This window comes from Pan troglodytes, chromosome 17, assembly GCF_028858775.2.
Source record: "Pan troglodytes isolate AG18354 chromosome 17, NHGRI_mPanTro3-v2.0_pri, whole genome shotgun sequence".
Taxonomy (NCBI): domain Eukaryota; kingdom Metazoa; phylum Chordata; class Mammalia; order Primates; family Hominidae; genus Pan; species Pan troglodytes.
The window spans coordinates 27,378,486-27,403,038 of NC_072415.2; the positions used below are offsets into that span (position 1 = coordinate 27,378,486).

Sequence of the window (24,553 nt, forward strand, 5' to 3'; positions counted from 1 at the left end):
TGTTAAGAAAAGGAGAGGAGGTCTTGCACAATTGATTTATTAGTTAAAGAGGAAAAGGATAACCATCCCAAGAGATTTTAAAAGCAGAGCAGAAAAATTGTTAAAAACTTAGGCCTAAGAAATTGCTGCTAGACAGCTGTCAAGGGAGACCCCCTCGAGATCACGGAGGGAGGGGGCAAATATCTGTCTGTGAGCTGTTTGGTGTGGCTGGTGACATATTAGAGGAAATATAAATGCACTGAGTGACTTGTGGGAACGCTGAAATACTTGAGTAACGCCTAGGTAGAATGTGCATCAGAAACCATTATCTAGCCTAGCAGTTTAAAACAAATAAAGGAGCAAATTGCTAGGAAACCCTGGGCCAGAATGGAGTTTCTTATTCTTCAGTTTCCGTCGCTCAGAATTTGTGGGGAATGAGGTTGAGAAAGGCTTATTCCACTCGGGTACCTGGCTCTGTAAATTCAGAACAACAGGATTGCTTAAATCCTGTACTATATCATCCCGTGAAGATTTCCAGAGAGGCAAGTGCTCTTGTGAGAAGTTCTGCTCTGGTTTTTGATTCCTTCCCGACCATGAGAGCATGTTAAGAACACCCTGGTGGGTAGCAGGGCAGCTGCACCCAGTCCCGAAGGGTGCAGGCGAGCCCCAGGGACACTGCAGAGCTGGGCATTGCTCAGCGGAAAGCAGCTCCGCTCGGTCTGAGCACGCCTGCAGGCAGCTGAAAGGTGCCTTAGACTGCTGGGGAGACAAGAAGTAGCCTGCTTGCAGAGACGGAGATTTTCAGCACAGTGCGTAGGGAATTCACCCTATATTAACAAAATGATTGGGCTGCAGAGTGTAAAAGCTGGGACGGCCCTGGCGTTTTCTAGGCAACAGGCTGAACATGTTCACTCCTTAGAAAATATTTTAATCAGCCACAGCTCTTTCCTGACAGTACCAGTGGCTGAGCTCCGGAAAAATAAGAAAGGATATGGATGGGATATGGTGAGTGCCAAGAGATTCCCCCTCTAGTTTAGTACTGCTTTCCTTGTGTTTGGGCTTGTTTTAGAAAAACAAGCCAGCCGACTATGACGGCTGACTCCATCAATCCAGAGCTATACTGGTAAACACTTGAAATTCATCCTTGCGGTAAAGGAAGCTTAAAAAAAAAAAAAAAAAAAGCAACAACTGTTTGCCTCTTCTCTTGGTAACATCCAGTTCTTGGTAACATCAGTGCTGGAAAACTCCATTGCTCCCAAGAAATATGCAGGAGGAGCATGTGTTTTTCCAAGTTGATTTTATTACTTTAACCCAGGAGCCTCTGTGACACAGACCAACAGGGTGACAACAGTGATTGGGCTGTCTGGGTGGGCATGAGTGTTCAGTGTGTGTGTGTGCCATTTTCCCTAATTATTACAGCATCACTTCCTCTTTGGTTTACCAGACTAAATCTCAACAATGAAGCATGATGTGTAAATTTCTCATATGTTTGCTCTTTCCAGTTCTAGGAAAAATCCGAACCGCAGTGGGCAGTGCCCAACTTCTCATGGCCCAGAAATTCTACCAGTTCAGAGAACTGTGTGAAGAAAACCTGGTAGGTAACACTCTCCTTCTACAATTTCCCTGCTAGTGCCATGAGAAGAACATGTCACCAAGACTGGCCCAGCTAAAGTAAAACTGATTTTGAACCAAGTCAAGGTCCATTGGAGTCTCTCACTTGGAACAGAGAATTTTCTGATGAATCTTATTTCCTGATTGTCTTAAAATTAAAATATTTATTTTTCACTTAAATAATCTTAGAAAAAATTCAGTCAAGTTAAAATTATTTCCTGCTTCTTTTGTAACTGAAAATTTTCCATTTTCCTGGCTTTCACATAGCTTTTCTGATTTTATTGTTATCAAAATATGAAGCAGCTTGATATTTCAAAAATAATATTGCCCAAAAAAAATCATTTTGGATAGTGATTTTCTTTCTAAAATAGCAGTCAATGACTATTTCCTAATCTGAGTTCTCTGTTTTAATTCAAGAGCTAGAAGTCAAGGGCATCACAAAGTGTAGATTTGATCTTCTTGAAACAAATGAAGAATTCATCCTTCTTGGACATGCAAAAACAAAGCAAAACAGGCTGGGCGCAATGGCTCACGCCTGTAATCCCAGCACTTTGGGAGGCCAAGGCAGACGGATCACCTGAGGTCAGGAGTTCGAGACCAGCCTGGCCAAGATGGCAAAACCCTGTCTCTACTAAAGATACAAAAATTAGCTGGGCATGGTGGCAGGTGCCTGTAATCCCAGCTACTCAGGAGGCTGAGGCAGGAGAATCACTTGAACCCAGGAGGCAGAGGTTGCAGCGAGCTGAGGTTCATTGCACTCTAGTTTGGGGGACAGAGTGAGACTTCATCTCCAAAAAAAAAAAAAACCTTCAAGAATAGCTTTTATTGCTCAATTGTTGGTCAAGCTGGATCTAAAACAAAGAAAATGAAAAGCAATTTGTTTACCTTTTGGCAAGTGAAGACAATTATTAACAATCTAAATTACTTAAAATATGATCTTAGAGGTTTTTTGTTTTTCTTTTATCCCCAACAGTTGACAGGCATGATTTTTGAGGGTTTTTTTTTTGTTTTTGTTTTTGTTTTTGTTTTGAGATGGAGTCTCGCTCTGTTGTCCAGGCTGGAGTGCAATGGCACGATCTCAGCTCGGCTCACTGCAACCTCTGCCTCCCAGGTTCAAGCGATTCTCCTGCCTCAGCCTCGGAGTAGCTGGGACTACAGGTGCATGCCACCATGCCCAGCTAATTTTTTGTTTTGTTTTGTTTTGTTTTAGTACAGATGGGTTTTCATGGTGTTAGCCAGGATAGTCTCAAACTCCTGACCTCGTGATCCTCCCATCTTGGCCTCCCAAAGTGCTGGTATTACAGGCACGCCATCGCACTTGGCCAGTTTTGGAGTTTTAACCACTTCTTGTTAACAAGGAGAAATACAGACTGAAAGAAATTTATGTAGACAGGGATCAACCGAGAGAAAATATAAAGTATGGAAAAGGTGGTAGTCTCCATCCCTCTTTTCTCTTTGTAATCTCTCTTTAGGGCTGTTCGCACACCCTCCCACCCCCTGCCCAATACACACACATTTATAATTCGTTTTCCCCTCTCTCAGAAAAAATAAACTCACCCTTCTTCCAATTTTTCAGAAATTTATTCTGGCTTATGAGATCATTTATATTAGTAAATGTATTAATAAGTGAATTTAAACCAACGAGTATTCTATCAAGCTTCAGCTGTGGGCCAGGTACAGAACTCCTGTTAATTTGCAAAGTTGCTAATGTGTCACAGATCTCAATTAACATGATTCTCTGTGCTTTAAATATAAGAAAGCTTATATAAAGCCGTATTGCTCAAACATGTACATGAAGAATAGGTACATAAGGAAGTCCATGTGTACACGATACAGGGAAAACACAACATACCTTGTTAAAAGAAATATATGATGAGCAAGTGTATTATGAAGAAGAGTGTAAACATTGTACATATTTTAAAGATGAAATTGCAAACAAAAGTTTTGAAAAATTTGCAGATTTCTTTTTTTTTTTTTTTTTGACATGGAGTTTCACTTTTTTTTTTTTTTTTTTTTTTTTGAGACGGAGTCTCACTCTTGTTGCCCAGGCTGGAGTGCAATGGTGCAATCTCGGCTCACTGCAACCTCCGCCTCCTGGGTTCAAGAGATTCTCCTGCCTCACCCTCCCGAGTAGCTGGGATTACAGGCATGCGCCACCACAGCCGGCCAATTTTGTATTTTTAGTAGAGACAGGGTTTCTCCATGTTGGTCAGGCTGGTCTCGGACTCCTGACCTCAGGTGATCTGCCCGCCTCGGCCACCAAAAGTGTTGGGATTACAGGCGTGAACCACCATGCCCGGCCGAGTTTCACTCTTGTTGCCCAGGCTGGAGGGCAGTGGCGTGATCTTGGCTTACTGCAATCTCCGCCTCCTGGTTCAAGCTATTCTCCTGCCTCAGCCTCCCAAGTAGCTGGGTTTACAGGCACCTGCCACCACACCCAGCTAATTTTTTGTATTTTTAGTAGAGACGGGGTTTCACCATGTTGGCTAGGCTGATCTTGAACTCCTGACCTCAGGTGATCCACCCTCCTCGGCCTCCCAAAGTGTTGGGATTACAGGTGTGAGCCACCCCACCTGGCCCAAAAATTAGCAGATTTCTAGAAAATGTTAACCTCCTTAAAGCCAGCTTTTGATGTTTCCTAGTTCTTGATGGGCTCACATTCCTTGGCCACTAGAAGGGCATAGGTGGTAAAATGTGCTTCTCATATTTTAGGTAGACTGAGGCACAATGGGGGAAGACAGTCGCAATGCTGGTCAAACCAGGCCCCTCCAGAAAAAAGTCAAGAGCCTAACATGTGCCTGACACCCTGCTGAAAGCGTTTAGATTTCTGGTCTGGTTACATGCTCAAAAAGAACACATGGAGTTGATAGTGATTTTTTTTTTTTTTTTTTAGAAGGAGTCTCACTCTGTTGCCCAGGCTGGGAGTGCAGTGGCGCAAACTCAGCTCATTGCAATCTCTGCCTCACGGGTTCAAGCAATTCTCCTGCCTCAGCCTCCCGAGTAGCTGGGACTATAGGCGCCCACCACGACACCCAGCTAATTTTTTATCTTTTTAGTAGAGACAGGGTTTCATCATATTGGCCAGGCTGGTTTCGAACTCCTGACCTTGTGATCCTCCCGCCTCGGCCTTCCAAAGTGCTGGGATTATAGGCATGAGCCAACTCGCCCGGCCCGATAGTGACATTTTAATGACAGTTTACAGATGAGGAAAATGGGCACGGAAAAGCTAAGAAACTTGTTCACAGCCCCATGGTAAAAGGCAGAGCCAAGATTCAAATCCCAGTCTATTCAACCACAATCCTTATACATCCTACCCAGGATTTGAGTTCACTACTCCTGCTCATGGAGCAGACTCAGCTCCATGCTCCTTTGCCCCAGGAGGCACAGTGGCCTGGTGGCGGCACTGCTTAGGTCCACAGCTGCATGAAAGTGGCACCATGATTCGTCAGAACCAGACCCAGCCTCCTTTCTTGAGTTCCTATTCTGAGGAGAAAAATCATAGCTCTATTTTGAAAACACTTGCTCATTATCCTAACTAGACTCCCAGGCTTAGAATGAGTAGACAAAAGTTGGCCTCTTCCAACATAACTAAACCAAGGACCCCAGCCTCCCTTGGCTCTCCCCACTCTCCCCTCCAGCACCCACCTCTGGTCTCCAAGGCAGCATGTCTTGGATTAAGGAGTGAGCTGCCACTGTTGTGCATGGTATGTCACATGACTCACTGATTTGGAGAATGGCTGAGGCTAAACGCTTTCTCTCTGTTTCTCTATCTATCTTCTTAATGATGTGGGAGCAAAGAGATTCTTTATGAGAAGGGAACGAGTTGCCCATTATACAGAGTTAAATACATTCAAGAAAACACTGGCAGGGCGAAGTGGCTTGTTCCTGTAATCCCAGCACTTGGGAGGTCGAGGCAGGAGGATCTTGTGGCCAGGAGTTCAAGACCAGCCTGAGCAACAATGTGAGACCCTATCTCTACAAAAAAAACACAAAAATTAGCCAGGCATGGTGGCACACACCTGTAATCCCAGTTACTCAGGAGGCTGAGGCAGGAGAGTCGCTCGAACCTGGGAGGCAGAGGTTGCAGTGAGCTGAGATTGTACCATTGCACTCCAGCGTGGGCGACAAGAGCGACGCTATGTCTCAAAAATAAATAAATAAACAGATATATCTATAAATTTATAGTTCCCAAAGTGCCTAATAATTCTGAAGTTCATTTAAAAAATAAGTTTTAAAGTTTGTAAGTGTCTGATTCAGTATTAAAATCTATTCTAACGATGTCTGAATTAATGAAAGGGTTTCTGTGTAGTATTCTGATTTAGTAAACTAAAAAAAACTTTATAAACTTCAAAATTTATTTCTTCTAATGAACTTTAGAACTTTTGGGCACTTTGGGAACTATAAATTTATAAATATATCTATCTATTTATTTATTTATTTATTTTTGAGACAGAATGTCGCTCTTGTCACCCAGGCTGGAGTGCAATGGCACAACCTTGGCTCACTGCAATCTCCGCCTCTCAGGTTCAAGCGATTCTCTTGCCTCAGCCTCCTGAGCAGCTGGGATTACAGGTGTGCACCATCGTGCCTGGATTATTTTTGTATTTTCAGTAGAGATGGGGTTTTGCCATGTTGGCCAGGCTGGTCTCGAACTCCTGACCTCAGGTGATCCACCCACTTCGGACTCCCAAAGTGCTGGGATTACAGGCGTGAGCCACCATGCCCAGACTTCATTTATTTTTATTTTGAGGTAGGCCAATAATACTGGTGCACCCAAGGACTTAAAATGTCTTTCCAATCCATTATTTTGATGGTCTTCAACCTTGTACTTTCCAAAATTCTGATATCATTTTTATTAGGGGTTAGTTTTAAAAGCATACGCTGGCCTCGTGTTATCATAGGACATGGAGTTTCACAGTCTGTCCAGTTGCCTGAAATACCAAGAGGTCACCAAAACAGATACCAGCTAGGATCTCTTGACATATGGAGGCTGCCACCCGTCTAACCATGAATGCCTTTAGCTACTGCTGCAGGTAGTAATTAACAAAGAGTATGATATTTTCGGTCTCCTAGCTGTGTTTTTCCTGTCTTAGGGCATATAAATTCAGGTTTATATGTTCTGTTATCAGGGATATGTGGATGGGGCAAAGAAAGTCAATCCTGAAACACTGAAGAATGTTTACTATCCCTTAGCAAATGGGTCATTACAGACATATAGATATCTGTATGTAGAGATAATGTGTTCTCACATTTGCTGTATTATTTTACGGTCAATTTAAAATGAATGAATTTTCAAATGATTTTGTCAAAGCAGTCATATGATAAAATTACTTCCTATGATAAAATTACTTCCTATATTAGTAAACATCTTAATTATTAAACACATAGTGCTTGGAACATCCAATATTTTATTACTAATCATTTGTGTTTTACTTAACATGAATATTTAAACTAATCTTATTTTAGATTCCTTATCTGTTCTCTGAATAAATTGTATGGCATGTAGTGGAATACAAACTCTAATAATAATACACGGTATTTTTTTTTTCAGAAATGGCATTTTCATTTGAATATGGTGTTTTAAAATACGTCCTGTAGTAGATCACACATTCTGGAATTTTTCATATGTTTAGACCCTTCCCCCATACCATATTGAATTGATAGATGTGGTATCACAACAGAAGAGTTTTACAACCTTGACATTTGAGAATCACTGACTCAAACGGATGAGTGTATAAAATTAACATTTGTAACCTCACTTTTACCTCGTGTCGGAAAACCAAAAGGAACTAGTCCTCCTTATGTTGTTTGAAATATTTGAAAATGCCTTTTTGGCCCTGTGCTTGTCAAGAATTGCTTCTAAAGCATGAATGTTTTCCTTTCTCTTGTGCAGAATCCTAATGCTCATCCAAGACCCACCTCCCAGGATTTGGCGGGGTTTTGGGACATGCTGCAGTTGTCCATAGAAAATATTAGTATGAAATTTGATGAACTTCATCAGTTAAAGGCCAATAATTGGAAACAGATGGATCCTCTTGACAAGAAGGTAGAACAATGTAGATTTTGTATGGTTCATTTAAAAACCTGCACAAACACTGGACAGTCTAAATAGGCTTCTGCATTCAGTCCTGCTGTTTACAATGTGAAATGGAGCTGATATCATATTAATTTCATTGTAATGACAATGTTTACATAGTAATCATTTGGGATATTATCTGTAATATGTTTCAGGCATATTTTTAAAGAAAAACCTGTCTTTGTGAATTGGAAAATGGGAATGTGGCTTTTTTTGTTAATTAAACTTTAAGTTAAACCATTTTAGTCACTGGAAGGAACTGCCTCCATTTTGCTTTTTAAACTAAAATAAATGACATCTTCAGTGCATGAATCCATAGAACAAGAGTTCAACTTCCTTACACCCCTAGGATGTGTTTTCAAGAAAAATAGGATGCCCTGAAAAATAACTGACTTTGATAATCATTTCATAAATATAGTAATAAAGAAATTACTGTTGTTCAAGTCTAAAAATATATACCATAAAGTTTCACAGTAATTACATAAATGTTGGGTTTTTTTTTTTTTTCAAAACAGTTTTGCTTTTGGTTGATTTGCCTTGGGGAATATTGCTCACTGGGGTCCTCATGCATCAGTTTAGAAATAAAGACTTAAATTCTTTTACTTTAATTAATCAACTATAATTTTCACATTTGATTATGGTGTTCCACGAGGCTCACACGGGTATCCAATGTCCAGCTCCCCAGGCTGGCATGTCAAACGTGACTTTTTTAACCCTTTGCTTTCCTATGGCCTCAGGTCAAATAATTCCAAGAGAATCAACCTCTGAAAATTGGAATGGCTGTTCCCTTGAAATGCTGGTGGCCCTGTTCTTTTCAGGTCCCCTCACCTACCAGAAAGCTAACAGCAATCTAATCCATTCTGCTACCGCATATCATATTTTCAGGGTTCTTGGGGTCAATGGTCTCCCAGGAAAAATCCAGTCCCAAGGGACCATCTGTAAGTGACAGGAGGGTGATGCTCTCATCACTGTCCCCCGTTTCCAATTCTGTCACCATCAAAATGGGGGTCGTAGTGTTAAGTTGGAAAGTACTGTTGATGTACATGTGGCCTCTCACTTGGGAAGCCAAACATTTGTACCCAATCTAGTTTTCTTTAATCTGTGTTTAAAACTATCTGCTAGATAAGCTTTAAATCAGTCTTATTTTAAGAAAACACTACAAATGCACACATACTGGTAATTTAGTTTCCAGAGCTGATGCATCTAATTTTTTTTTTTTTTTAAATAGTCATTGTTGGCCAGGCATGGTGGCTCATGTCTGTAATCCCAGCACTTTGGGAGGCTGAGGCGGGTGGATCACTTGAGTCCGGGAGTTCAAAACCAGCCTGGGCAACAATATGGTGAAACGCCGTCTCTACAAAAAGTACAAAAATTAGCTGGGCGTGGTGGTACACACTTGTAGTACCAGCTACTTGGGAGGCTGAGGTGGGAGGATTGCTTGAACTCGGAGAGTTTGAGTCTGCAGTGAGCCGTGGTTGCGCCACTGCACTCCAGCCTGGGTGACAGAGCGAGAGCTTGTCTCAATAATAATAATAATAGTAATCATTGTTTAAAAAATCAAAATGTATAAGGAAAGGAAAATGACTAAAAAATATCCAATATTCATATTTCTAAAAATATCCACTGAGTTATTCCACAATGAAGATTTAAAATGTCTAAAAGAAGAGATGCTAAGAATTGATATATGTAACCTATTGATATTTACATAGTAAATCATTAGTTAGCTTGATTTTTAAGTTTTTTAATGGACTTTGCCTATGATCAGAGCTTTTCATCACCCCATGAACCTGAGGAGAAAAATGAACAAGCACAATCAGAGTTGGGAGAACATAGTTTGCACTCCAGGCTCTCCTTTTTTCTCTTTTAAGCCACACAGACTCCACCTTAGACAGCCGGTGGGGTAGCTCCAGGGTGAGAAGTTGAACTAGGCACTTGCTCTGGCAAGCAGGGAGGAATTGCTTTGCTGAGGATTGGTGTTAAGATACAAAGAGTACTCTTTGGAGAATCACCGAAACTATATTTCAAGATAATGTTCACCCTTCATTTTATGAGAATAGAGGGTATTTTATTTAAAATGAAAACATCAGTTTTATGTGCACCCTTTCACAGTCTACAACTTCAACTTTCTTTCCCTAAAAATCCTTTGTGGTCTAGATGCCATTCTTTCCTGCTGCATTTTTTTTTAATGCCAAAGAGATGACTGTCTTTTGTTTTTGCAGTGGCATTGAAAATATCCGCCCATTTCATAGTTTGCTGCTGATAAGAGGAATGACCTCTTTCATCCTGTGTCAACTTTTCATGGCACAGTTTCTGCCCCTGTGATTGGAATTGCCTCCTGGGCCACCACAGTTATCCCGAGGCCCCTAGTCAGAGTCACCTTGGAACTGACTTAACTCTCGAGTGTAGGAAATATCAATGGCCTCCCTCTCCCGTGACCCTGTATATTGTATATTGCTTGTGTGTTCGTGTGTGGTGTGCAAAAGGGTCTAACCTGGTGTAGCACCAACAAAGCTAAAGAACACAATCTGATATCTCTTCTTCCTCCTTTGTTTATTTAGGTTTGGTGGGAAGGGGACGGTGGGCGGGCCGGGGACAGGGCGGAGATGTTTTTAAGCTCTATACCAAGCTTGCACCCGGTGACTTGCATCCTTAGAGGGGATGCAGGGGTTCTAAGATGCTGCTGCAGCCGCTGCTTCCTGGCCCATCTCTGGCACCAGGAGGAGTTTGGAGTCTCCAGAGAGAACCACACTCAATGTGCTGGGAGCCGCAGGCTTTCCGCAAGGGGCCTTTAAAATACCCACTTCCTTCCCTTGGAGAGACCTAGTTCTGCAACCCAGCCTTACCCTGGGCCTTAAGCTTACCGGGATTTTTTTTTTCTGCATCTTTTGAATACCCAAGCCAGAATAATGAAGAAAAAAGTAGATATGCAGTGTGCAGATCAGAACTAACCACCCCTAGGTAAAAAATGTGTGTTCTAACTACTGACCTATCCCAGTTTTTCCCAAGCTTGTCCTGAGAAGCTGTGTAATGTCCTGAACCTTCTGCTTTGATCAGGAGAGAAGGGCCCCTCCTCCAGTGCCAAAGAAGCCGGCGAAGGGCCCCGCGCCGCTGATCCGGGAGCGCTCGCTGGAGAGCTCGCAGCGCCAGGAGGCCCGCAAGCGCCTGATGGCCGCCAAGCGCGCCGCGTCCGTCCGCCAGAACTCGGCCACCGAGAGCGCCGAGAGCATCGAGATCTACATCCCCGAGGCGCAGACCCGGCTCTGAGCGCCCTGCAGCCCGGCCGCCGCCGCCAAGTATCTGTCCCCTCCTCCCCCTGCCACTCCTCTGCCGGCTCCCTCTTCCCCTCCGAGCCCGTCTGTTTCCGAGCTCAGTGACTTCCACTGTCGTGGTGTAGTTGTCCATCTCGCAGGAGCCGCTCCCCAGTCCCCCCTTAGCCCCCCACTTCCCGTACCCGTTTGCCCATCTTCTTCTTCACCGAGCTTCGCCCCCTGTCCTGATGCCGTCACCCTGCCTCATACTGAGATCCAACCCTTTATTTTCTGGGCAAAGCCAAACCCACCTGTGTAGAAGTGATGCCTTTAGGTCACCCGCCATCCTCAGTTCTCTCGAGCTAGTCTGTTCAGCAATATAAAACCATAGGGTATTTCAGAAATCCAGTATCACAGGGTGATCCTTTGGGACTTATCGTCTTCCACATGAAAGAAACTAGGCCTCCGATTCCCTTTATTTCCCCTAAATGGTTATTCTTTTTAAAAAGCAGATGGAGCACTTTATTCCCAACCTCAGAAATCACACCATCTCACTGGAATCCATGAGGGACACAGAGAGAGGGTACCAAGCCTGGCCTGGGGGTGGGGGACCTGGATGTGTAGCAAGGATGGGAGAAGCGAAATCTGCAGGTGCTGGGGGCACCTGCACACTCACAGCTGCACAAACTGCCTCACTGTTACTTCATCAATCACAGCTTCAAATGTCTCAATCAGCAGAAGATTGTAAATTCGATCTTTCAGGGAAATTAATCTATTCTGAAAGGCAATAACATGAAGCAAGGCAAAGGAGGCACTGATGGTTTAGTATACTACATAAGGGATTTTTTTGTTCTATTATTAAGAAAATCTAGACCTGAAATGTTTTCTCAACTCTTATTGTACTGTGTATATTTATATTGTTGTCGTGGCGGCTGTTTTTAAAGGGAAAGTGTTGGTTCTATTAATTTGTTAAGTGTCCATCCAGGTGGGCCTACCTGATTCCACATATATAAGTACATATCTGCTTATAAAGCGCTGTAAATGGCAGCAAGGCTGTTTTTGGAGAAGAGTTTGGGTTTTCCTACCATCCCTTTGAATGCTACACATCCGTCTATTTTAACCCAAGTAGTTCATATTTCAGATATATTTTCTCCTTTCATCTCCTCTCACTACTGCAGAGTCCAGTAATACCTAGCATAGGATTCTGTCCTGTGTCAAATGGCTAAAATAAATTTTTGCCCCAATAGACATGCTGCCTCATTCAAAAGAGCTGCCGCTGTCATCTTGAGGTTCCAGGTAGTGAGAGAAGAAACTCGACCTGCCAGGGTCAACAGCCGTGAAGAGGTGGGGGGAGTCATGATTCATAAACACTGAAAGAAATCAAGGCTTTTGGCAGAGAGTGTTGATTTAGATTTTTAGTCTTGATTGATGGGCAGTATGCATCGGTGTCTAGCTGAAGTTGTCTTTAAATGCCCTTACTCGTCGCAGTTTAAACACTTAGGATGTGGCAATCTTAAGTATCAATGGCATTTTATGTCCCGCTAACATCCTAAAGCATTAGAAATTAAAAACGAAAGACTTTTAAAAACATACATCAAACATGCTTGCACCAGAGAAGCTTTTTAAAATAATACACTCTCATAGCCAGGTGCTAATTTAATTTTACTTATGAAATTAAGAGAGGTGATGGGTTCTAGCAACAAATATTTTCACGGACATATTCTAAAACCACTAGAGAATTCGCTACCTCTCAGAGCCATCGATGCTTTGAGCTACCTTTATAAACAGGGCACAAATGTTTACTGCTGTGGTTTACAAGAAAAGGGCTACTCACTTATTTTGAAACCAACGAGCCAACTTTTAACTAGGGTGAACAAAGCACTTTGAGTGCTTTGTGAAATTGGAGCATACAGAGATTTTGAGCTTCAAGTGTTTGCTAGTTTTAAAAAGAATACACCTTTTCTTTACCTTGTAGCAGCAATTAAAAGTCACACAAAGCTTGCATCGAGTAGGGCCAACTGCCACTTGGGTAGCCTATGGTCACATTCAATACTGAGAATGACTTGGAACTCACAGATTAATATGAAAGAAGCAGCGTTCATCCCAAGACCCATGCTCACAATTACAGCTCCGTGCCCTGAGGTAGAGTTGAGATTTGGATTAAGAAATAGATTTCTAATACGATTCAAGATCATCCTATAATATTTTCTTTGGAAACTAATTTAGCCCATGATATTTTAAAGAGAGACAAGAGAAGGCCTATTTATCTTGTCTAAGTGAACGGCATTTGTATATTCATAAGCTATTTTTGGTAAGAATTTTAAATCTTTTAGCTCAAGGCCTACAGGGCATCATGATCTTTGCCTTCCTTGAAAATACAATTTAAATTGTACAAACACTTTATAAAAAGCTAATTATTGGTGTTAGAACATGACCCCACACAATGCTGCTTGACCCCTGAAACTGACATTCATGAGCATAACCTTTGTTACATTGTTCTTTTTGATGTAATTTGTAGAAATGTTTTTTAGTTCGTAATGGAAAATGTATGTACCCTGAAAAATTACTTATTTTGTTTAACTTTGGTATAAAGGTGTTGGGCATTTTCTTGGGGAGGGGGGGATTACAAAAGAAGTTTGTCTCCCACATCAAAAAACGTTCAAAGAAATTAAGTATTTATTATATTTTTTGCAGATGTTTCCATACAATTCACATAACCTTTTTGTAAAGAGAGATGAAGAAATGGATTAAAGATTTTTAATATTTGAAATGGTAAATAGAACTAATTTATTGTAATATATTTCTGTTATTTATAGATGTTTCCTTAATGTTTTACTGTGCATTACCACTTTCATTTAAGCCTTATCCTTGTGAATTTACCATTTCTTTTTTAAAACATGTCTAGATGCATATTTTAAATAACTGGAATGTAAATCACTAGCATATCTGAATTCCCAAATGTAATTTTTAAAAATTATTTTGGTTTGGAAAAAAAAGATTCATTTGAAAGCCTTCAGATGGAGGGGTGGGGAACATTTTTATGGCTTTATGAATTGGAATTTCATAGGCTTATTTACCTAGATTGTGTGTGAACAAAAAAATATTGTAAATAGATGAATGTTTCCCATAATGTAAAAAGAAGAAATTAATAAAATAATTAATGCACTGCTTTCAGGTCTGTGTGTTTTTACTAGAGTCCCACTTCTTCCAAAATATGCTTTATTGTCTTTTGACGGGAATACTTCTGCAATTAAGAAGCATATCATTCTAACTTTCACTGTACAGCACGTGTGCTATTCGTTGTTGATGACATAGGGAGAACTTACATCCTGTTTAAAGGGGTTTCAATACCGAAGAACTAAAAAGTCCTTTTACTCTGATAATCCCACTCATGAAGTTTCAGTTCAGAAGCTGAGAATAACTGTCTATTTTATGAAGGAGTGATGAGCCTTTCAAATGTGCAAATTCATGTCACTTTTACCTACTTTGATTTCTTTGCATGCATTTCATCCACTTTGTTTCCTACACAACTCTCAAGTGTAGGGAAAATCAGAAAAATGCTTTGTGGCTTCCATTCCATCCTTGCAATAATGAAAAACTGTGCCTCACTGAGGTTTAGTGACTTGCCCAATGTGCCACAATGATTAAAAGACAGATCTGAGTCCAGAACCCAAGGCTTTATTGAGCTCCTTTAGTGCCATCTCTGTCATTCTTGCCACATTTAAAATTGGTAATTATTTGCCATTGTCAATTTTATCTGGTTTTCATTTAGGTTATTTGTAAACCTTACTTTATATAAAAAAATACAAATTTGGCCAGGCGCAGTGGCTCACGCCTGTAATCCCAGCACTTTGGGAGGCCGAGGTGGGTGAATCACCTGAGGTCAAAAATTTGAGACCAGCCTGGCCAACAGGGTGAAACCACGTCTCCACTAAAAATACAAAAATTAGTCAGGCATGGTGGCACATGCCTGTAATCCCAGCTACTCGGGAGGCTGAGTGAGGCAGGAGAAACGCTTGAACCCAAGAGGTGGAAGCTGCAGTGAGCTGAGATCGCACCACTGTACTCCAACCTGGGTGACAGAACGAGACTCTGTCTCAAAAAAAAAAAAAAATACAAATTGACCCCCAAAAAGGGTAAATTAGAATTTTTTATGATGTGGACTTGCACTTATTTGTTGCCTGAAAATGCCACAACTCTAAAATTTGTTTCCACAGTGTTTCCTCCTAATCCCCACCAACTTTTCACCTACATGCAACAACCTTGGAAATTAGTAAGCACATGAGCCACTTTTTCTGATTTTTGTACATAAGCAAGACCTATGCCAGTCACCAGAATAACACACTGTACTTTTGAAACTGCTTTGAAAGAGGAATGATCAGGTGACTTAATCTCTGTGAGGTTACAAAGGCCTCATTACTTTGGTTCATGCACTGACTATTCATGTAGTCTGAACCGTGATTACACTTGTTGCCTTTTCACAAATTAGTTCATCTGTTTCATCGGGGCTCTTTAAACATTTTAGCTAATCCCATAACAAAATGAGTTAGCTTTTGCATGTAGAAATCTGAATTTCAGTGAAGCCATTTCCCATATCACAGAGTCTACTTTCCAAAAAAAAAACTGTAATTTAGGTTTTATACAGAAATTGAACAAAATTGTTTGTTCTGAACGTGACTTTTCTTTTTATATCTTTGAAATCCACCCCTTGAGAATATAAACTGATTTTGCTTTAAATAAATGACATCTTAAAAATCATAGCGTCTGAATGTGTTCATTCTCGAATGCCATTGATACTAAAGGGTGCTGAAATTTACCTTGGGTTTGCTCAATAGGTTGTTTGACTTGCAGCTGCTAAGCCAAGATCGAATCAACTCATTTTGCAAACAAACTAGTGGCCCTGTCTGAAAACCCTCTCTCAGCTCTAATTCAATTACCAGCACAAGTTTACTTACAGTGACTGTAAGTCACTCATCCTCTCCCATAAAGCATAGAGATGGGAAATAGCGTGCTACCCCCTAGTCCTATGCTGTCCTCTGGGTTTGCTGCTGGTCCAGGAAGGCGTCATCAGAAAATCACAGGAATGTGAAGCTCCAGTGTGATTCCTGATTCCTGTGTCTCGACTTAGACAGCAAAGGGATTATTCCAATAGGTCTTCTTTGTAAATGAGCACAGGCCTCAACTTAGAGAAAATGGCTGAGAGCAAGCAAACATTTTCATAAATGCCAGCTCAAGCTCTGCCACGCAGCTGATTGAACTGTTGCTACTCATGGGGCAGAATATTTTCACTAGTGCTGATTATGATTGCCACGTTCCCTCTTCACACTTCTTGTCTGTCTTCTTGAAGAAGTAGGTGCTAATTTCATCTGGAAACTTGATCGATAAATTAGTGTTATTAGCAAGCTTCTTTTGAGATCTCAATGAAGAGGTTCTTCATTGAGAAAGAAAAACTCTTCCTTTCACTTTGGAAAAGGGGAAGTCGGAGCAAATAGAGCCTGTGTTTTCTCTTCTGTTACTGAGGGGGAAAATGCATTCTTCCTGTTGACTCTACAAGGAGATTATAAGCAACAATTTCAGATTTCTGTAGTCTTAAATCCAGATGCTTTTACTGCTTCTGAGGACCAATGCTCTACAAATAAAAACCATTCCAGCATAGCTACCCTTCAGAGATTTGCATATATAGTTTTCAGTTGATGAACACTTCCTTCTTTCTCTGAGCAATTTCAATTATGAAAAGTAAGCAGAAACATTTAAGGAGCTGGAAGATACAATAGGTGTCCCCATAAGGTATTGTCGAAGAAACATCTCCCCAGGTTTCAATAAAAATATTCTACTGTGTGTGTGTGTGTGTGTGTGTGTGTGTGTGTCTTAGGGAATAAACACTTGCTATATGAAAATGTGTACTGCTATATGTGACATTTTTTAAAAATACCAGATTTGTCACACCATTTCCTTTCTAGAATAAAATCTAATGTGCTTTATAACCTCAGCCAATATGATGTTTGTCTGTAATTCCCAAGTGAGAGAAGAAGCAAATTTCACAGACAGAACTTGAGCAAAAGTGAAAAGGGGATAGTTTAAATCATTTACCCTTAGATTCCTTTCCTGTTTGGTTTAATTTAACATACTTCTTGAGAAGCCCCTCCTCCTCAACATGCTCCTGGAAAAAAGTCCTGCTTCCTTTACTGAGGAGGGGTTTAACTTTTCTCTTCTCTGCAGCCTGGCCGCTGGCCGGAGCAATACCTGGGAGGTCTTGGTGAGCCTGGCACTTCCAACATTGAGTTTGGCAAACATGAAAACAACTCAAGGGCTCCTGAACTTTTCCTCAACATTAGTCAAGCAAGGAAATGAGTCTGGAATGACTGAAGAGGGATCCTTTCCAAGGAGCTGGTGCCTGTGTGTCTAGTTTTGAGTTAATGCACCAGGGATACCTTGACCAGCAGGTTGTTCAAAATGAAATCCAGGGCATCTTGCAGAGAGAGTGAAAACTGATCAATAGTTTGGAACATTGGAACAGTGGAGAGGGGTTGGCACAGGAAAATGGGGATTTCCAAAATGAATTCAAGTGAGGGTTAATCACTTCGTCAATAATGGTGACGTGGGGAATGATTATTTAGATAATTCTGGGTAATTCTGCAGACAAAGAAAGAAAGAAAGGAAAACACTCTACCAAGGAGGACCTAAGATGTTTTGGCACCAGCTTATTCAAGGACCATCAGTGGCTAAACTCATCATGTTCTCAAGGGCACTTCATTTGAAGATAGAGTGAGGCCAATGACCAACTATTCTTCTAGCAAAGACAACACATTAGAATTGAGTTAAATATTCAACTGAGAGAATTTGGGTTAAATATTAAAGAAATGCTTACCTAAAAGAAAATACCAGGTCTCAACAGCCATGAGAAACTCAATATACCTCCTGAGATAAGTCCTTCTGACAGAACCATGTCACTGGGAGGAGCCTCATTAAGAGGGCAGGTCTTCCATGCCTATTAAGTATTTGTCTGTTGGATGGTAGATGCATAAAAGACAGGGTTCCCTACTCCATGATCCCTGTTGGCTTCAGCCCAAAGTAGTGATTCCCCAGTAACTCCAGAGTCACAAAGACAGGGGGGAAAGTCCTCACATACTCCACTAGACACACCCAGGTGTCATTTTGATTATCACATTCTGGCTTGGTGTCAGATAGGAAAGCATTTCCATGAGCTTATAAGATGGTTACAAATATTTCCAGCATTTCTCTTGAAAGCTTGACCCACTCTCTCACCAGTCTTAACATTTTGCCTAGCAGGTTCAAGGCCATTCTGTAAGTGGGTAAGAGCCTAGATTTGAAGCCAGACCACCTGGTTTGATCCCAGCTCTACCCTTTACTAGCTGTGTATTTTTGGCAAGTTAGTTCATCTCTCTGTGCCTCATTTCCCCCATTTGTACAATTAGGATGAAAATAGTACCCATTTCATAGGGTTTTTATAAGAATTAAATGAATTAATCTATGTAAAACTGTTAAAACAACCCAGGTACATGGTCAGCACTAAATAAATGTTAAATGTCATTATTATTATTATTATTATTATTATTATTATTATTACTATACATTTGTGCCCTGGCTGGACTGTTTCATGTGTATTCTGTAGCTCAATCCTTATGGTAACCCTGTGCTATGAGGTGGTCACTACAAGTGAATTACAGAGCTCTTAGGGAGGCTCCCAAGGTTCCTGGCAAGTGACAGAGCTAGTATTTGAATTCAGTCTGACACCAGATCTTTTGTTCATACATGTGTGATACATGCAAGACAAAGCCATTTATTTGTTGTGTTCTTTTTCCTGATAAAAAGTACACATGAGAGTTTTAAAGACAACAAAAGGGTAGACAATGACAGGAGAGCCACTTTACACTCTAGTTGTTTGCTGTGATACTGAACATATTTGAACAGCTTATTGTATGTACACCCTGTATGTTTATTGTATGTATATTCTTCTACATTTATCTATGAATATGCAAATATGTATATAATTTTTTCCCACAAAATGGTAGCATGCTATACACATTCCCTTTACTGTTTGCCTTTTTTATTTTGTAATGTATTCTTCCATTGCAGAAAACTGTGATCTACCTTTTCTCTTTGATGGCTTCATATGTTTCCATGTTATGAATGAGCCATAAAACATTATCTGGTCCATCTATTGATAGACATTTAGGCTGTTTCTGTTGCTTGCTTTGATAAAAAAAAAATCTGCAGTGAAAATCGTTTTACAATATATCTTCAGTATATGTGGAAGTGCATTTATAGGTTCTTTTCATAGACAAATAGATATGCATTTTTGTTTTTAAATATTATCAAATGGCTTTCCAAAACGGCTGCATTGATTTCCACTTCACCAAACATGTATAAGTTTTAGCACCTACCTTTGCAAACAATGAAACAAAGCATTCAGAAAGTGAATTCGAAGAGATGCTAAAAAAAAAAAAGAAAAAGAAAAGAAAAAAAAAAGCTGGGCACGGTGGTTGTAATCCCAGCACTTTGGGAGGTCGAGGTGGGCGGATCACGAGGTCAGGAGATCAAGACCATCCTGGCTAACACGGTGAAACCCCGTCTCTATTAAAAATACCAAAAAAAAAAAAAAAAAAAAAATTTGCCGGACGTGGTGGCAGGCGTCTGTAGTCCCAGCTACAGACTGAGGCTGAGGCAGGAGAATGGCATGAACCCGGGAGGCGGAGCTTGCAGTGAGCTGAGATCGTGTCACTGCACTCCAGCCTAGGTGACAGAGCGAGACTCCGTCTCAAGAAAGAAAAACCAGGAAAAAAAAAAAGTCAAGACTCTTCCAATCTTCCAGTTGGGTTTCAATGAGGCTTGGGGGGTGTATCTCTAGAAATGTGTAGGGGAGGTGGTTTTAGTGCAATCTTTTCTATAATTCCCAGAATATAGAACTGAAGGAAGATGTAAGCATAGTCTTCGCCCTACGTGAATGCATCTGGGAATTGGGTCTATTTGCGCACACCTCAGATGCTGGCATAAGAACCCTCTACTGAACAGGGCAGGTGCTCAACATGCGGGACCAGTCAGGAAGCAGACAGAGCAGAAGCACTTGAGTGGTGAGGTTTATGCCACAGGACACCAACTCTTAGGCTTGGCAGTCCGTCTTTCTTTCTTCTTCTTCTTCTTCAATTCTATTTCTAAAAAGACTTTAAAATGCTTTACAGAATTAAAGCATAAAACACACAGCCACAAAACAGAAAAAAACATGTCCTTTTCGGGAACATGGATGCAGCTGGAGGCCATTGTCCTAAGAGAATTAACACAGAAATAGGAAACCAAATGCTGCATGTTTTCACTTATAAGTGGGAGCTAAATGTTGAGTACATACGAACACAAAGATGGTGACAATAGACAATGGGATTTCAAAAGGAGGAAGTGGGGAATGGGGCAAGGGTTGAAAAACTACCTGTCAGATACCGTGTTCACTACTTGAGTGATGGCATCATTAGAAACCCAAACCTCAGCACCATGCACTATAACCACGTAACAAATCTGCCATGTACCCCTAAAATCTAAAATTTAAAAATAATAATAAGAAATAAGAAATAGGGCCGGGTGCGGTGGCTCACGCCTGTAATCCCAGCACTTTGGGAGGCCAAGGCGGGCGGATCACGAGGTCAGGAAGGAGTTCAAGAGACGGCCAACATAGTGAAACCCCGTCTCTACTAAAAATACAAAAAATTAGCCAGGCATAGTGGAGGGTGCCTGTAATCCTAGCTACTCAGGAGGCTGAGGCAGGAGAATCACTTGAACCCAGGAGGCGGAGGTTGCAGTGAGCCGAGATCACGCCACTGCACTCCAGCCTGGGTGACAGTGTGAGATTCTGTCAAAAAAAAAAAAAAGAAAGAAAGAAAGAAAAAGAAAGAAAGGAAGGAAGGAAGGAAGAAAGAAAGAAAGAAAGAGAGAGGCCGGGCACAGTGACTCACCCCTGTAATCCCAGCAACTTGGGAGGCCAAGTGGGGTGGATCACCTGAGGTCAGGAATTCAAGACCAGCCTGACCAATATGGTGAAACCCCGTCTCTATTAAAAATATAAAAAAAACTAGCCAGGCATGGTAGTGGACGCCTGTAATCCCAGTTACTCGGGAGCCTGGGCAGAATTGCTTGAACCCAGGAGGCGGAGGTTGCAGTGAGTCGCGACTGAGCCATTGCACTCCAGCCTGGGCAACAAGAGTGACATTCCATCTCAAAAAAAAAAAAAAAAAAAAAGTAGTAAGAAATAAATAAAGCATATGGCCAGGTGCGGTGGCTCACGCCTGTAATCTCAGCACTTTGGGAGGCCGAGGCGGGTGGATCACGAGGTCAGGAATTCGAGAACAGCCTGGCCAACATGGTAAAACTTCATCTCTACTAAAAATACAAAAATTAGCCGGCGTGGTGGCGGGCACCTGTAATCCCAGCTACTTGGGAGGCTGAGGCAGAAGAATAGTTTGAACTCGGGAGGTGGAAGTTGCAGTGAGCTGAGATTGTGCCATTGCACTCCAGCCTGGGTGACAGAGTGAGACTCCGAATCAAAAAAAAAAAAAGCATAAAAAAACCGAACAACTTTTTAAATGAAAACAAACAGACAAACAAACAAAAAGCACTGAAAGACAGTAAAAGAAATTGGAAAATAACATCTTCAAACTTCCAGGTCCCCAGGGTCCCTGAGTTGTGGCCAATGAAAATGAAATGTCTCTCTAGGCTTCCTGGTAGCCAGGGCAAAGTGGACAGCATTTTAAAAAGTTAGTCTCTGGAGTACAGGCCGTTATTCTAAGTAAAGTAACTCGTATGTTCTCACTTAAATTGGGAGCGAAGCTATGGGTACACAAAGGCATCCAGCTTGGTATAATAGACACAGGAAACACAGAAGGGAGAGATAAAAAAACTATATATCAGGTGCAGTGTACCTATTTGGGTGGCTGGTGCACTAAAACCTCAGACTTCATCACTACGTAATTCATCCATGTAGCCAAAAACAACCGGTACCCCTAAAGCTATCGAAATAAATAAACAGAAAGAAAAAAAAGGTACTTGAAGTGCATTTAGCCCCCAAAATTTTAACCTGATAGAAATGAAACAAGTAAAGAAAATGACCATGCAAAGTCCTCTTCTTTCAACTGTAGAATAAAAACTGTTTGAGCAGAAAAATAGATTGTGGCAACTCCTGCCACCTAAATTTTCTGAACATAGAATCAGTTTCACAGTTAATTAACATTCTACAATAATATCGTAGTTAATGGCCATCAATTTATTAACATTTTATAATTATATTAATTATGGGATATAATTATAAATAATTATATAATTAATATTCTGTAACTAATTAATATTCAAACAGGAAACAAGAAAATATTTCCAAAAGCCTATTATGAATACTTAGAAAATCTCATAGCAGGCAATTGGAAATGCCGTATTTTTTAAATCTTTATAAGAAGAAAAAGATACGTTCACAACTTCTCAGATTTCATTCTATAATTCCTAGCTACACTAGAAAACAAAGATGATTGACTGATTTTCCTAAAAGCCTTTTATTAGGTAGTGGGCATTATGCATACATTATTACCTTATTTAATAAAATGTCTGTTGTTCTGTTAGAAATTTTCTACTTGTTATGATGTTGATATATGCCATTTGGAAATGTGAATTTATTTTTCTCCAAGAAAAATTTTCATGTTTGGAAATTTTTAAGAAAAGAGTCTCATTCACTTTGCAGACACCAAAACTTTCAACACCTCTTCTCTTTCAGAAAGCTACCAAATGATTTTGCATACATTGCAAACCTAATGTGTGAGCTCACAGGAGCACAACTTGCTAATCACAACATTGATAAATGACCACATAGAATGAAGTACAGCTATTGCATCTTTAAAATCAACTCTCTTTTATTTAACTGGTTTAAGTGACTTTTAGTTCTTAGCAAGCAAGTGGTCCCAGAATATGGTGGGGTTAGTTCTGACATCCTTGTTAAGTTCAACATCCTTTGGGGTTCAATCCAAGAATGTGTCCTTCTCTCTAGGAAGTAAGCAATATTTCAGTCAGTATTTTTTTTTCTTTTCTTTTCTTCTAAAGCAGACCTGACAGATGAGATGTCCTGGTTTTCCTGTTCAGACAAGGCCCATATCAGAGCCCGTGACTTTCGAGACCTGCTCGTCTGTGAGCAGGAACTCTTCATTTCCCAGATGTATCCCTTTGTCACGCTCGAGGGTGCCACCCTTTCCGCCCTGCAGCCTCAGCCACTCCTCACTGGGCAAAAGACTTATCACTGGTGTCTGTGCTGTGACCCTGGACAGTAGTTTCAGCTGCGTTTAAGCCAACAGCTCTGTGCCTTTTAACACACATTAGGACGACTCTTCCTCAGTGTGAAAGAGCTCACAGAGGACTTCACACAGAAGCTGCCATTTTCTAAGGTCTGTTTAATATCTCTGGCCCAGACCTGGAAAGACTATGCTTTGGCACTGAATTTATTCAGCAATTTCTTTTCTTTCTTTCTCTCTTTTTTTTTTTTAAGATGGATTTTTTGCTCTTGTCACCCAAGCTGGAGTGCAATGGTATGATCTTGGCTCACTACAACCTCCACCTCCTGGGTTCAAGCAATTCTCCTGACTCAGCCTCCCAAGTAACTGGGATTACAGGTGCGTGCCACCATGCGCAGCTAATTTTTGTGTTTTTAGTAGACACGGGGTTTCACCATGTCAGTCAGGCTGGTGTCGAGCTCCTAACCTCAGGTGATCCACCCGCCTTGGCCTCCCAAAGTGCTGGGATTACAGGCGTAAGCCACTGTGCCTGGCCGATTTCTTTATTAAATATAAAACAATGGACTAAGCTGTCCCCACCCCCTCGTAGCCACATTCTACTGCTTGAAAGGTGAGAAAGAGGGAAAAGGTTGCACGCTGCAAATGCAATAGAAGCAAACCCAACAAAAACTGGAAAATGGCCAAAGCATTCTACCTCTTACGAAATACACTCATAGACACACAAAGTGATGAATTGGAGTAGAGATAGGCAAAGATTTATGGAAGAAGTGGAGTTTGACTTGCAGGCTTTTGACAGCCTTCAGAGCAATGATTCTCAAACATCTGTGTTCCTAAGAATTGCTTGGGGCCCCCAAGCAGATCCTAACTTTGTAAGTCTATTCTGACAATCTGCCTGGATTTCTCACAATTCACCCAGTTGAGGCTAATGCCAGAGTTCATGGGCCAGCCTCCAAGACTCTGCTGTCCAGCAGTGCTTTTCAACCTGGGAAGCTTTGAGAAACCTGCACAGCAAACCAATTATATTAGACAAATGCACCTATGTTTTGCATGTTTTTGTGCCGCTGAGGTTGAGAATCCCTACTGCAGAGGTATTTGAAGCAAAAGAAGTAGGCTGAGCCAAGGCCGTGAGGAAGGTGGGAGCAGTGAGTGTTTGAAAACTCAGTCACAGGGAAGTATCATGGCTAGAATGACCCACTCATCATGGGAGTTGTATTTTAACTCATATTACAGGGCAAAGACAAGTAAGAACTAGTGGACTGTGTACCAGAAAAAAAAAAAATCTATCCTCACCTAAAGCATTACTAGGAAATGTATGACCCACTTACTAGCGGGACACAAACAATTTCTTGATTTGTATCTAAGGGGCA

At 41.1% G+C, this 24,553-nt stretch overlaps 1 protein-coding gene across 25 annotated transcripts in view; it reads left to right on the forward strand.

Moving 5' to 3' along the window:
- The window catches only part of DLGAP1 (DLG associated protein 1), a 964,206-nt gene extending 950,123 nt beyond the window's left edge, over positions 1-14,083 (forward strand). For 22 of the 25 annotated variants that reach the window (XM_016933374.4, XM_016933378.4, XM_016933377.4 and 19 more), the window contains 3 exons: positions 1,482-1,573; positions 7,484-7,636; positions 10,721-14,083. In XM_016933374.4, coding sequence (XP_016788863.3) covers positions 1,482-1,573; positions 7,484-7,636; positions 10,721-10,930 — 455 coding nt within the window. In that variant the 3' untranslated portion in view covers positions 10,931-14,083. Of the gene's footprint in view, positions 1-1,481; positions 1,574-7,483; positions 7,983-10,720 lie in introns of those variants that run through there. The other 3 variants (XM_063796016.1, XM_054671851.2, XM_054671849.2) reach the window with 1 other exon arrangement.
- The last annotated feature ends 10,470 nt before the right edge of the window (positions 14,084-24,553 follow it).